This window comes from Excalfactoria chinensis, chromosome 3, assembly GCF_039878825.1.
Source record: "Excalfactoria chinensis isolate bCotChi1 chromosome 3, bCotChi1.hap2, whole genome shotgun sequence".
Lineage (NCBI taxonomy): Eukaryota > Metazoa > Chordata > Aves > Galliformes > Phasianidae > Excalfactoria > Excalfactoria chinensis.
The window spans coordinates 94,810,818-94,825,812 of NC_092827.1; the positions used below are offsets into that span (position 1 = coordinate 94,810,818).

The 14,995-nt window shown below is 35.6% G+C and overlaps 1 protein-coding gene across 36 annotated transcripts in view; it reads left to right on the forward strand.

Moving 5' to 3' along the window:
- Window positions 1-14,995, forward strand: part of NRXN1 (neurexin 1) — a 611,800-nt gene that overhangs the window by 215,607 nt on the left and 381,198 nt on the right. For all 36 annotated transcript variants that reach the window (XM_072331056.1, XM_072331055.1, XM_072331060.1 and 33 more), the window contains one exon: window positions 10,036-10,474. In XM_072331056.1, coding sequence (XP_072187157.1) covers window positions 10,036-10,474 — 439 coding nt within the window. The remainder of the gene's footprint in view (window positions 1-10,035; window positions 10,475-14,995) is intronic.

Sequence of the window (14,995 nt, forward strand, 5' to 3'; positions counted from 1 at the left end):
GCAAATGAGTCCAAGAGGGAAAGCAGCCAGATAAAAACACAGCCAAGAGCTAGCTATTCAGCTAGATACAAGAGCAGCCACACGAGTGTGAGAGAATGAGAGGAAAAAGCCAGTTGAGAATTTATTATTCTGGAGAAGTAAGAAGGTTGAGAGACATCAGTTGGCAGCTACTAATATACTGATGAGAGAGGCTGAAAGAAAGCCAGTAATGAGTGGAATAAAACCCCTCATTTCACCAAAGGATGTGCAGAGCTGCTGTTCTACATATAATTACTTACTACACTTTTATATATGTCTGTAAACATGGCTGATATGAAAAATTTCCTTCAGGTATTTGGAAACATGTAGTGTTACTTATATTGGTCTCTAATTTCTTTTTTCTCTGCAAATTTTTGTTGGTCTGTATTTTCATATCACTAACCTCCCAAACATGGATTCTGTGTAGGGTCCATATTGGCTTTTATATTCAGTTTGAGACTCATTCTTCTGCTTTTTGTGGCCATTTTTTTGTCCTTATGGGAGATAGCTTAATTAAAGGTAGTTCTATTGAGTCTTCCTGAAAAGTGGTTGATCGTTGATTGCTGATGAGAACTAGAAAATAATTGTCTTTGCCTTTGTTTTATTTTTGTTGTTTTTTTTTTTTTTTCTTTTTCCCTCCTCCCCTCTCCCTGTAATTGAGCTGCTCCTTAACTCAGGAGCACTTTTCCCCCCATATTTTCTTCCATGTACTTTTGAGTAAGAGGACAGTGAGAGCGGCATGGTGAAGCTTAGCTGTGTGTGAGTCTAATAGCACCACATGAGGAGAGGAAAAAGTAGTATCTTTTTGTATTTAATGCAGAATTAGCCTTTGGTAATTCTAGATGCAGTAAGACAGAAAGGGGAGGAAAAAGCAGAAATTCAGCACAAGTGAGTCTCCTGTATCCCTTTAGTTTCCCAGTCACTGGATGTAGAATATTGTTTGTTTTCTTTTCTTAAATGTTATTTAATGTATTAATGTGAAGCTGCTTTTGCCTCAAATAATACATTTTGTTTTCCTTTTGGTTATTTTTGTTTCTGTTGGCTTTAATTTGTGACTTATGTCTTGTTAGAAGCTTTGTTCCTGCTTGGGAGCTGATAGAAATTCTGTGGAACCAACTTGTTCCTAAATTCTGCAATTTAGATGTTGCCAAGAAATTTCTATGAATCTTTGCCATGGGCAATTAAAATAAAAAAGGCGGGTGGGGGGAGGACAGAAACCTTGAACCAATTTCTTGAAAACAGAGAACACAGCAACCACAGTCAGAAACATTTAGCAGCCTGGCGGCAGACAGCAGGGCATACAGGGAATAACAAAACAGCCTATTGAAGCGAGGACAAAAAAAAGATTTTCAAAAGCCTTGTGTCCACAGCAGGCTGAAAAAAATATGTATATATAACAATCCTGTTATTCCTGTTCTCTAGGTTGTTTAAAAATAAAAAATAAAAAATAAGTTGATTTTCAAATTTCTCCTAATATAATGTGTTAAACAATAGGACAATAACTTCTCTCTCCATGGAAGCTATATATAAGGGTTTCTCTGGCACACTCCTTAGATGTCTCTATTCAGACTGTCAAAGCAGAGGAGAAAACCAAACATTTCTGAAGTCAGTTTTTGTAGCTCTAGCAGAAGAGACCAGTAGAGCTACAAAATCAGCTCTCACTGTTGTATTAATTGTGGTAACAAGTGACTGCTGCATGAAAGAGGCCATTTTTCTAGTACTGCACAGTGAATCATAAGCAAAACAAACAGGTATTTTTTCATAACTGTAAGCTCAGTATGTTTTACTTACTTTAATTCCATTTCCAGTAATACTGGATTCATTTCTATAATTTTATGTACCCATTGCCACTTTTTTGATTGCCTCAAAATAATTGATATCTTCCCTTTGCTCAATTGTAAGGTATTTTTTTCTCCGTTCTTTATATTCTTTTAACATCATTGTTTGGGGGCAGTAGTTGATTTTCATATGTCCTGTTGATTTCATGTTGGAATATTTTGGTGCCAAATTGCCTGCCTAGCTTTTCAGGGATATGATAATACACAATTTAAAGAAATAGATATATTGTTTGCACTACGTATGTCTGTTTCTTGTGAACAGAAGTCTGTACAATATATCTTGTACTAAAGAGGGGCCACATCACAACATTATTATCTCTAGTTAGTCATTCAGTGTGTCATTAACCCATCATGGTAAAGCATAGTACATTTTTTGTTGATTTAGATATAGATATTATTCAAGCTAAAGTTTTATTGAATGTCATTTCTGACCCAATTGAGTACGTTTTATTTTTCCATTTAAATGGACAGTGTGCTCTGTAGTCCATAATTGCATGCTAGAAAGTTAAAATACTCTTTGGTCATAGTGGTCCCTCTCTTCCTTAAGCAGAAAATGAGGAGGATGTTTCCTGTAGGAAATATATGAGTAAACATGACTCACCTTAAGTCAAATTCTACCAGATAGATGCTGATGTTGCAAACTTCAGTCTTTGTGCAAGATTCTAATGTGAGGAAGAAGCATACCCATTTTACAGGGAACCAAAGAGAGGTTAAGTTCTCTGGGAAGCACTCAGATCCAGGTTAAACCTAAATCTCTGGATTACTATCACTGACTTCTAATAGCGAGTGTTATTCTAATTACTCTTTTCTTTCTACTTTTTAGGGCAAAATATTCTGTGAAGAATATGTGCCATTCAATCTTTTTTTTTTTTTTTTTTTTTTTTTTTTTTTTTTTTCTTTTTTTTTCTTAAATCTAGAGCAATAAACCAAAATAAAGTATATGATCATGATGTGTGAACAATGTGTTAAAAAATGTTTCATACTTTGAAAAAGCCACTGTCCTTAGTAGGAGACAGGCCTAGTACAGCCATTTTCCATGTTTCCAGTAATGAAGTACTGTTTTATTTTTCACAGTTGCATAACTGAAGCTGTGTTCAGTGCTCCCTTAGTCCTGGACAATCAATAGCTTACACCTGGGTTTCTTCTTTCATCACCATAAAGGAGCCAAGTGTAATTTTAGCAGAAGGCATGTAGAGTGTTTCTACTCCACCATTTTGAATGCTCAAGAGTAAACAAGAGAAATAGATAGGAAATAAATGTGGGTATCCTAAATACATGTTTCATGGAATTTGGAGCACTATAGTTGATCAACACACGTGTTTTTGTGCTTTTTTTGTTTGTTTGTTTCTTTTTTTTTTTCTTTTGTTTTTTTCCAGCTCCATTAAGTTGGCACTTTCTTTGAGCTAAAAGTTACAGAGCAGTTTCCCAGACCAATTATCTAAAACAATGCAGCAAAATGCATGTACTGCCATTTCCTCCAGACATGTAGGTATCTATACTATAGAACAATATCCTGTTCTCCTGGGGCTTACCCCCAACTGGATGCTTATTTTTGGTTTGGTGATCTGAATGAACCCCTTTTACAATGTTTCACCCGCCCCCAAAACCCCAACCACTACACACACATCCACTCCGGAAAAACTCCATCCAATTCATCTGAGGATTAATGAATTATTTCCTCAGAGATACTATTTCATTATACCTGCTAATCTTTTCTCTGTTTCAGAAGACAAAGCAGATGTATAAAGATGCATAAACGCAGAGGCTCGAATAGATGATTTAATTCATATAACATTCAGAAGTGCAGCCCATTGCAAGCCTTTTCCTATAAAGCTCCTTAAGTTTTGCATAAATAATCTGTTGCTATTGTAATGCTTGCTATATTTGTTGTGTAAGTTGGAAATGAATTGAGGCATATTAGCAAAATGACATCTATCCTCTGAGACGCTGACATTCATGGACTAGCTCAAAATAAATACAAAAAAATACACGAGAACTCTCAATGGTCAGCTTTGCATTTTGGATTTCTGAAGAATATAATGCAGTATGCACAAGGTAGTTCTCAATGAGTAGGGAGATTCTAAGGACTATTAAAGCAGGGTGATAAAAATGCCTCAGGCTTCGCTTACTGTAATCCTATTGCTACGGTTTCTGACATCAATAAATTATCTCCTGCGGACATCACTGTGCAGCATAAAACAGTAGGTTGGCAGGACCTACCTGAACCGTTTTAGATGATTTGGGTCTCCATTTTAAAGAATTAAATGCCATTGATTGCACTAATGTTGTAGTAACCAGCCAGGTGATACAGGTTTTGAAATCAGAGTGACCAGAAAGAAGCTTGTTACTAACATAATGGTCAGTCTTGTGAAACATTTATTTCAGCATTATGCTGTTTCTTCACTGATAATATTTGATGTAAAGAATACAGAGGAAATCCTTCATGTGGAAAAGGTTGGATTCTGAGTTGGAAGTGGTGTTGAAATCTTCATTCTTTTGCATTTTTCCTGGTTTCAAATTTCATGAAATAAGGCCAGGAAATTAAAGAGAACTGATAAGGTTTTATTCATACTAATATTTTTATTATGTCTGCTCTTCTCATTTGGTAGTCATACTGTTGAGTGTTTAGGTTGTCTCTAATATCAGCAGTATATTCATTGTTTTCTCCTTTTCTCATTCACTTTTTTCAAAGTCATACAGTTATTGGTTGACAACTTAAGAATATAATTTTTATTGGCTGCTCTACTCCATTTTTTTTTGTTGTTGTTGAAGGCACCATGAACTCTGGAAAGATCTGCAGTGAATCCTTAATTTCTCCCCTACAGCTCCTTACTTATTAAGGCCCTGGTTACCTATAAATTATATATCTTTGGGAAAGATGAATTAATTCTGCTTGTGTGCCAAGATGTCCAGAGGCAACGTTAAGGAGAGTGCTGAGTTAATATTTGCTGTCTCTTAGCTGGATTTATTTGGTGAGACTCAACTATGTCATATCAAGTTACCTAGTGTGTGGTTGGCCTTGATGGTAGAGGGTGTTTCTATCTTGATGTGAATTGCTATGCATGTCTCTTCTCTTCTGGAAAACAATTCTATTCCTTACTTTTGATTTTTCTGTTGCAAGTAGCAAGTGAATTTGCACACTGCTCCTTCTATCTTGGGAGTTCAAGTGACCTTTTATAGTTTCCAAGAACTAGGTTATTAGATATTTTAAAGACCAGGGTCTTGTCTCTTACTTAATATTAAGCGGAGTTAATACAGTCAGTGAAAGAAAAAAATCATAAAGCTTTTAATAGCACAGTACAATTCCTTTAGGGCTTGCAGGTTCATGCAGAGGAAAATTATATTGTTTGTTGTTACGTATTAGAGAGAGCATGAGAGCAAGCAAGCAGTTTACCCAATAGAGAAGCACAGAGAGACTGCAAATGTACCAAGTGTTGGTTGCATAGGAGTGAAGATGATTGTGACTCAAAGATGTTTCTCCATTACAAATTATCTTCACTTGACTAATTGTGGATCCTCCTCTTTGTTTGAGGAATAATGTACGTAGTTAACATTGAAGAATATGAAGAGTATCTTGAGTGTAATTAGCACTGGATAATATCTGCACTACTAAGAACATATTTATCCTTATGTGTACCCAGAAGGAAAGAAAAAAAATCCTCAAAACATAAAAAAAACGAGGAATACATTTTCAAATTGAATTTACTTGTGCCCTAGAGGCTCTCAATCCTAAACCATATACCTACATGAGTTACAAAGCAGATATTAGCCTCATAATTATTCTGTACTGTCAGTTCTTTTCCACACCTTTAATGACTATTTGTTGTTTGTGAACATGGTGTATTTTGGGTTTGATGAGTGAGTATATCCTTTATGAACAGGAAGTGTAGGGGAGAGGTACAAACCTCAGTGTAACACCAGGAATAAGACTTCCAACTGCCAACTGAATTTAGTTAACAATTTAGTTATTTTCAGTTATGGTTTTTAGTTACTGTTCATATTTTTTTCTTAATAATAATTAACTATGATAATTCAGTTCCAAATGGCTTATTTCATGAGACTAAAATAAATATCCTGAGACCCAGAAGGACCTAGAGCATACTAAAATATAGATGTAGACTTTATTGTGTTTACAGACAGTAAATTTAAAAAGATTTATTGATTAACATTTCAGCAAACAGGAGAGGTTTAATTGTGATAAATTTCAATTCCTGCATACTAGAAGCAGAATGTATGGAGGAAAGTAATTGTAATATACAAAATTAGAGATTCTAAGAATGCATAGAGATATTTTAAAACTTCTATGCCTCTTTCTAAAGTGCTCTAGCAATTTTTCCATGTGAAAAAATTCATGTATCAAACTACTTACACCAAGCTGAGTGCTGTGGCTGATAGAGTAGGAGGGAGGGATGCCATCCAGAGGAACTTTGTTAAACTCAAAAGGAGGGCCCTTGTAAACCTAATGAGGTCCAACAAAGCAAAATGCAAGCTTTTGTGCTTGAGTTGAGGTAATCCCAGATATATATATTTATATCTATCAACTGGAAGAAGAACTCCTTAAGAGTATCCATGCTGAGAAGGACTTAGGGGTCCTTAACATGAGCCAGCAGTGTGTACTTGCAGACCTGAATGCTAATGGTATCCTGGGTTTCATTTGGAGTGACCAGCAGAATGAGGGAGAGGACTGTCCCCCTCATGAGGTCCCAGATTGAGTACTGCATTCAGGAAAGATGTGGAGCTTTCAGAGAAGGTCCAGAGGAAATCCACAAAGATGATCAAAGGGATGGAACAGCCCTCCCGTGAAGATAGGTTGAAGGAACTGGGCTTGTTCAGCCTGAAAAAGAGAAGGCTGAGGGGAGACCTCAGTTGCGGACTTCCACTATTTAAAGGGAGTTTATAAATATGAGAGAAATCAACTTCTTACACAGGTAGGTAGTGAATAGGATAAGAGGGAATGGTTTTATACTAAAGGAAGGGAGATTTAGATTAGATGTTGAGGGGAAGGTTTTTTTTCTGAGTTAGCAGTGAGGTGCTGAAACAGGTTGCCCAGAAAGGTTTTGAGTGCCTGGATGTGTTCAGAGCCAGGCTGGATGGTTCCCTGGGCAGTCTGATCTAGGACTTGACCTAGTAGCTGGCCACCCTGCCTGTGTCTGGGAGTTGGAACTTGATGATCCTTGAGGTCCGTTCCAACCTGAGCTGTTCTATGATTATATGACTGTATCACAGAGTTAATGACCTGTTCTTGAAAACACTACTATCATATTCACTAGAAGCTTTTTTTTCTGACATTTTTTTAGACATAGAGTGAAGCTTAGCTCTCCTCTTTTCAGTTCAGGCTTTCTGACTTCTATTAACTATTATCTTTGTTATTCAGTCAAGCAGCTTCCAGTAGGAGCAACCAGTTTGAATTTATGCTCATAAACAAGCAGTTATTGTTTTGCATTTGTTTGTGATATCTTTGTACCTGCCTTTGTTTGATTGACAATTAAAAGAGTATTTTCTCCTCATGTTCTTCGTTTCTTTAATTACTTAAAGTGTCAACACTGTGATTTAGTTCTAATGAGAGCCCATTTGTTTCTTCTTACCATATCCTTCAGTCTCACTGTAATGATCTGCATATATAGAAAGGTTTTATTTTACCGCTTTGGAAGAGATGAACGCTATGCAAAACCTCTCTTACCATGGGAAGTGGTCAGGTCAATGTCTTTTAAGATCAAATATCCAAATATCTCCAAGTAATTCCTCCTGCCAGGTTATTAGCTTCTTGCTGCATTTTTCTGCTTTTGGCTTTCATCATTCTTAAAACAGAAAGTCATCCCAATGGGAGATGACTTGCACATGCTTATTCTTTAGTATTCTTTAGTCTTCAAAGTTGCTTTGAGTAAGCTGTGATCTCTGAGGTGCTCCAGGGGTTCTTGATAATGTGTGTATCATTATTCCCTGAGATTACAAGTTAGTCAAACTGCACTCACTTTTTATGTATTCACTCAAAGCAGATGACACATTATCTGCCTCCCAGTTGCAGAGTATTCTTCCTGCTATCAGGAAGCCACAAATGAGGGTTATTTGTCATCTTTGGAAATATACAGCTCCAGTGGGAGCAACAGTATTTGAACTGAACCCTGAAATAAAATGTAAAAATGGGCTTATTCGATTTTAGGATGTGTTTTTAATGTACAGAATAACTCTGCCATAGTTTATATTACTGGGTTGGTAATCATAGAATCATGACAGCATAATTTGAAAGAACTCAGTTCTTGGAGTAAACAGTTTGTGATTTATCAATCATAATTTTAGTACATATTATGTTTAGCATTTTCCAGTAACAATGTGGGGTATGCCATCTTATCTTGCCTGTTACCTAGCGTTTTGACTTCTAACAGTAGCACAGTTCTCTTGTGAATCCCTGTCTCTTGCACTTCCTTCATTTGCTTAGTGGGTTCCAGGCTGAAATTTCAAAGGAAATAGATCTCCACCCTAAGTATTCATCAAACACTCTCTGAGGTCTAAACCAGTAACTGGTCCTTCAGACAGTTTTAGAGTACGTTGTGGAGCTGCAGCACTGAATAAGGGGCCATACAGAATCTAGTTCAGATTGATGTGTGGTCTGTAGATGAAGAACCCTGAACACAGCAGATTTGCTGAGCTGTTTCTTTTGCTCCAAATTGCTTGTTAATAGAGGCATAACCTTAGAAACAGAGAATAACGTTTTAGCTTGTGTCACCATATAGTCATATTTAGCCCTCCAGTGGTATTTTAGCATAGGTATATCATTTATTGAATAAGGGAAAATACTGACAAAGTAGTTGTGCTACCTCTGCTATTGGAGAGCTTCATTTAAACAGTCTTTTTATCCTTGACAACCTGGAAATGGTGCAATTTCAGAATATACTAATAAAGACTAGAATATTGGGTAATTATTGTATCAGGTTTCTCTGGACAGAGTAAATATGCAACTTGAAGCAAAAACATTTGTTGTGGAGGTCAATTGGATTTAAAACTAATATTGTCTTCAATTTTTAAGATAAAACTGTTCAGTCAGGAAAATATTTGAGTGCTTTTATCTTTTGTCCAACTGAACTGGTTCAGAGATTGTCCCATTTTTTTCTATTGTTGATTTTGGTTGTGGGTTTGTTTTTTTGTTTGTTTTTTTTTTTTTCCCCTTTTTGATCTGTGTGATACATTCTTCTCTGTTTATGGCTTCATGAATAACATGGATACTACTACTCCTCAGCCCCAAGGACAAACTGAAAAGATGTTAAATTATAAAGTATCTGACCTTGGTGCATTTTCTGTACATGAACAGAAGAGTTAAGACAGTGACAAAGGGTTTAGAGGAACAAGAAATCTAATATTTCTTGAACAGAGTTGAATGACTGTGCAAATAAACCTTTTAAGCAATGAAGGCCACACAAGCTAATTTGTAAGTGATAGTCTGAGTTATGTAGATTCCTTCAGATCGCTTGAATTAACACTAAGGGTATTACTATTTTTTATTTTTATTTTTAGACTGATTTTGGTGTAATGAAAACTATTATCAAATCATTAGTCAATAAAAATATTTATTTTGCGTGTGTGTCTGTGTAAATTATTGCATTTATGTGAGAGCTGCTCTGTAAGTGATGCCCCCTGTTCTATTATGTTGCTATGGCAGTAGGGATTGAACCTTTCCACCAATACTCTGTTACATGTTGCTGCTGTATGACAGATGGCAGCAAAGGGGCATTCTGAATGAATGCTGTCTGACATGGAAATGGCAATAAAGGAAAGATGTGGAATTAAATTTCTCCATGCAGAAAAAAATAGCAGTCATTGACATTACATTCATCAGTGCTTGTGGAGACCAAACCATGGATGGCTGGCATAGTGAGGCAGTGGGTGCTGTTTTTCAGCAATGGCAACAGCAATGTGAAAGGTAAAGACACTTCTAAGATGGCCACAAGTCAGCTAAAGGTGATGACAATGTTGAAAACTAAGGTAGCTGAGAATCTGCTTTATTAAATAGACGTATTTCATGTATTTGTATCTGATGTCATTTCCCTGGAAATAAATAGGAAGCATTACTTTTGGAGCAACCTACATGGTATTATTACTCTTTAAATAAGAAGAGTTTCCGGATTATATGTGTTTGGTTAAAGTGCTCAAGTATCTCCTAGTAATTTCTCTACTTTTCTTGCAGGTTGTATATAAAAATAATGATGTCAGGTTGGAGTTATCTCGACTTGCCAAGCAAGGAGACCCTAAAATGAAGATTCATGGGGTAGTAGCCTTTAAATGTGAGAATGTTGCAACCTTAGATCCTATCACATTTGAAACACCAGAGTCTTTCATCTCTTTGCCAAAGTGGAATGCCAAGAAAACAGGCTCAATATCATTTGACTTTCGTACAACTGAGCCAAATGGTTTGATTCTTTTCAGTCATGGAAAGCCAAGGCACCAAAAAGATGCCAAACACCCACAGATGGTGAAAGTTGATTTTTTTGCTATTGAGATGCTTGATGGCCACCTCTACCTGCTGTTAGACATGGGATCAGGTACTATAAAAATAAAAGCCTTGCAGAAGAAGGTGAATGATGGTGAATGGTACCATGTGGACTTTCAAAGGGATGGACGGTCAGGTAAGTCTTCTATTTTAATATTCATTATATCTTGTTATAACTCACAGAATACTGGCTATATATAATGATATGTACAATGTTGCACAGTATTTGAAAAATGAAGGAAATATAAACAGTTATTAGCATCAGGTACCATAGTATAATGATTTCCAGAGTAATGTTGTTTTTTTTTTGTTAACGTTCATTGAGTAATTAAGTCCGTAAACTTGAAGTAAACCAAATAGCCAAAGTGGCAAGTTTCAGGATAAAAAGTCAAGCAAAAAAAGAATTACTATAAGAAATCTGCCATATTGGGAATTATTTGCCCACAGAAACAGCATAGACCTTCCAGTCTTATCAGCAAATGTCAGCAAAATTAAGTGATATGCTAAAGCATGGCTAACAATACATACCAGAAGAAATTGGAATTATGTCAGTATGGCTTGTATTCTATAGTATTTAACTTGAGAAATGATCTCTCCAGAAATGCTAAAAACGAAATTTTAAACTGTTCCTAATGATGCTAAAATTAGTCCCAGCATATAATGAGTTTAACTGGCTGTTGTTATCTTGATGCAACATCTGATCATGAGTGTATATACATATATTGACCTGAGCAACATGCCTGTATTTATCAGGTTTTTTTGGGGAAACCATTACCGATCCTTTTATTTAGACCATCAAAGTATTTCCTAATCAAAATTGGTATTCTACCTGAAGTTTATATACACTCAGAAACTGCTGCACAAGTAAACCTCACTGTCTTCTTTTGGTTTTTGTGGTTTTTCCCCACTACCTTCTGGTGACTCCTCAATGATTTGCATTTATAATTGACTTTTGAATCTTTATCCTCCAAAAAACTCATTTTTATGGCTTTCTAAATATAGATAGATCAAGGCAATTTAAGTGTACTTTTAAACTGGAGATTTCAGTCAAATCCATGTTAAAGGCAGACCAAATTCAATCAATAAATCTACTATAGAATTGTTAAAAATACTATCTTGATTCCTGGTTTGTGGAGCTTGAAATTCAAGTTGTATAGAGCTTGATTTTCTGAGTGTATGTTGATTCGGTATTTGCTTTTCTCGAGGTAAAAATATAAATAAATAATTCTCAAAAACCTCAATTGTGATTGAATATCCAGTGGTTACATTATTTACACTACAGCCTTCATTTCAGGCTTCCACCTTCAGTGCTGTTTCAGTGATTCATATGAGATGTGAATCCTGTAATAATGTGCCTCTGTGAGTCTACTCAAAGCAAAGTTTATACTTACATTCCAAGTCATATTTGAAGAAATGTCCTGCATTTCTGCTTTACACTATTCTGTAGCTCATGGCTGACATTAAGATATTTTAAGATCTGTTTTATTTAAATTATTAGAACTGTTGAAGGAATTTGGCAGGAATGCATAGTAATTTTAGGAAGAAATAGTCACCTTAAAATCAGATTTGCATCTTATTTTTAAGTAGAATTACAAGTAGTCAAATATCTATGTATAGAAAAAATAATCCAACTAATGAATAAATGCCTATGAATAATATGGGCAAACTTAATTTACCATGCTACTCTTTCAAATCACCATATTGCCTGCTTGCCCTTAACACGGAATTATTACCAGGAATAGTGAATAAATATGTTCAGTTATTGATTGGCATCTGAATTGTTATCTAAAATCTGAACCAGACATCAAAAGTGTTCTGGAATTTTAAATACATACAATAACACTTTACAGTGTGAGAACTGAGATAACAGTGGCAATGCTATTATTATTCTTAATGAGAATATTGCCTGCCTAGTATCTTAAACCGTCAGATTTAACCAAGTAAAATGACTGCCTGATGACTCAAATAATCAATAAACTATATGTTGCATTTTTTGCTGATTGAAACTAATTATTGATATGTTTAAATTATTTCTTCATGACTTATTCATGTACATCTCCTATGTCTTTTTCCTTGAATAATAAAATTCCTCTTAATATTCCAGGAAGCTTTTTCATTTCTTTTCTCTAGCCCAATCCAAATATGAATTGAATCATATGAATATGATCACTTTTCATTTGCTTATCTTTTGATTTTCATATAAGTGAATGAATATATGTTATATATTAAAAAAAACTCAGCTTTTCCTAAGCTTTCTTATTGCTGCTGATAAAATACTTCCAGCCTTTCATATAGAGAGGAAGAGATTCTCTCGCTGATGAATAAATAGCTGAAATAATCTTTTTTTTTTTTTTTTCACCAAGTGAAGTTTGATGTCTTGCAGCCTTTTACTCCCAGCCTTCAAGTTGAATGCATAGTGCTCCCTCAGATAATAGAAAGCTGTGACATTTCTCAAGGAGCTTTGCTGATTTCCTTGACTTCAGCATTAGCTGGATCAGCAAGTACTCAATTTAGTTTTCATTCTTTGCTCTCTTCTGGACTTTCAGTCACAGGGAGCATCTACTCTAAACTACAGACTTTGTCCTGACCCTGCAGAATCCCACCATGCTGCCTGTAAGTCCTTCTCTCTGAGTGCTTCCTTACATGAAAATCAGGCTTTTGGTGAGCAGCAATTCCTGAGCCCAATGTTAAGCAAGTCTATCTTGACCTAGTGTATGCAGCACAGGACACGATCTGTGTTACATCCTGCCATTTGAGCTGGGTTCCTCCTAGCTCTCATGGCTATCTGAGTTGCTCCAAAGTACAGAGACATCACAGCTGCTTCACTTGTGCCATGACTTGACTGCATGCTGTAGTCCTTGTGACAGCTATGACATTATGCTTTAGTACACAATGTGTGACATGTACCTAGAAAACCGTACTCTTCTCTTAGATTTTTTTCACCATTTCTTATTATGCAAATTCAAGTGTTTAATGTACCCAAAAGGTAACTAAATAGACCAGATGAGGTAAGCATGGAGATCAGAGTAGCTGATACTTACAATCGTTTATTTAAGATGATCAGAACTGGTGAGACATGATTTAGAAATGTTTTAGTTCCTAATACATGCACTTATGAAAACCTAAATTGCTGAGATAATGAATATGATTGAAGACGCTCATTAACTCATACCTAAGGGAAATGTTTTTCTGTTCTGCTGTTAACAGTAATGCCAACTCTGCAGTTAAAGAAGAAAAAAAAAAAAGCTAAAACCGTGAAACAGCCGTAAAGGTCTCTGCTCCCATTGTTTCCTGTGATAGATGAGAATTAGGCTAGTATGTGGATTCTGAGGTTTGAGTATTGTTCAGAGTTTTCATAGACTTTGCTACATTTGCCATACTCAAGGATAACCCTTAAGTACTTTTTTTTTACTAAACTGCCATTTATCATTTGGAAATCATCATTACACAGTGAAATCAGAAAGGAAACTTATCTTTCTGGTCAACGTCCAACTACGTGTAAAGTGTAAAGACATATCAGAACATACTCATAGGTAAGTAACATGTAAGGGTTAAGAAGTCTATGAAAATTTGAGCTAAAGTTAGAGATACGGTTTAAATACCAGGCATATCTCTAGAGTATGCAGTTAGAGCTTGGACATAGTATCTTTAAGTAGTACTTTGTAGACATCAATTATATGTATTGTTGTTGAGAGTTCTTTTTTTTCCACACCTACATTTCTTTGAAATCCTTCCTCCCCATCCTTCCAGCATTTATAGAAATGCCAGATTTCAATTAGTGTTAACAGTTTGTATATTTGAGGTACTGTGTTTACCTTACAATTTTTCCAGTGACCCTCTTACTGCCTTTCAGTTATTTGTTCTCTCATAGTAAAAAAAAAAAAAAAAAAAAAAAAAAAAGGAAAAAAAAAAAAAATAGGCAGTGTTCCATTGAGAAATCCTCTGTTTCACCCCTACATCTACCCATAGTGATAATGAAACTGCAGCACCACTCCAGCAGTGGAGACTGTACAACCTCCCCATGCAATCCATTCCTAGGATGAATCTTTCTATATGTAAACAGACATTGTTGGTAATTTTTTTTTTTAATTAACGTTGTAGATCTACTTTTTATGATTTCATGCTGTTATTATGCTAATCTTCAGTTACTTTAGAGATTAAAAGACCACATCCACTCACTGTCCTTATGTACCATGTTCTCCTTTGACCATTTTCATTGCCATCTTCTGCAGTCTTCTCAGCTGATCTGCATCATACTCAGAGTTCTAAGTAAACGTGCTTAGTAGAGTGGTAAGATAATCCACCCTATACCTCCCAACATACCTCCAAGTTTGCTCATGTTTATGCTGTTACTTATTTATGTTGTTGACTTCTGCTTTTTGAAGAAATGCCTGCAAGTCAGTTACGCTTTATAAGTAAGCAGTTCTTGCTGAAAATCATGATCTGGGAAACTTCTTTTTTATGTGCGTGTGCAATATTTAAAGATGATTCTGAATGTTTGAATTGCATTTTGCTCTTAGGTGAAATACTGTAGAATCATTTCAGCTCTAGGTCACTGTAAGGGCCATTTATTTATCATCTACAACTTCTAGAGAATAAGGCATTATAACTGGCTTCAGAGTCTATGATTTCATGAATGTGAGGACTAAATAACACC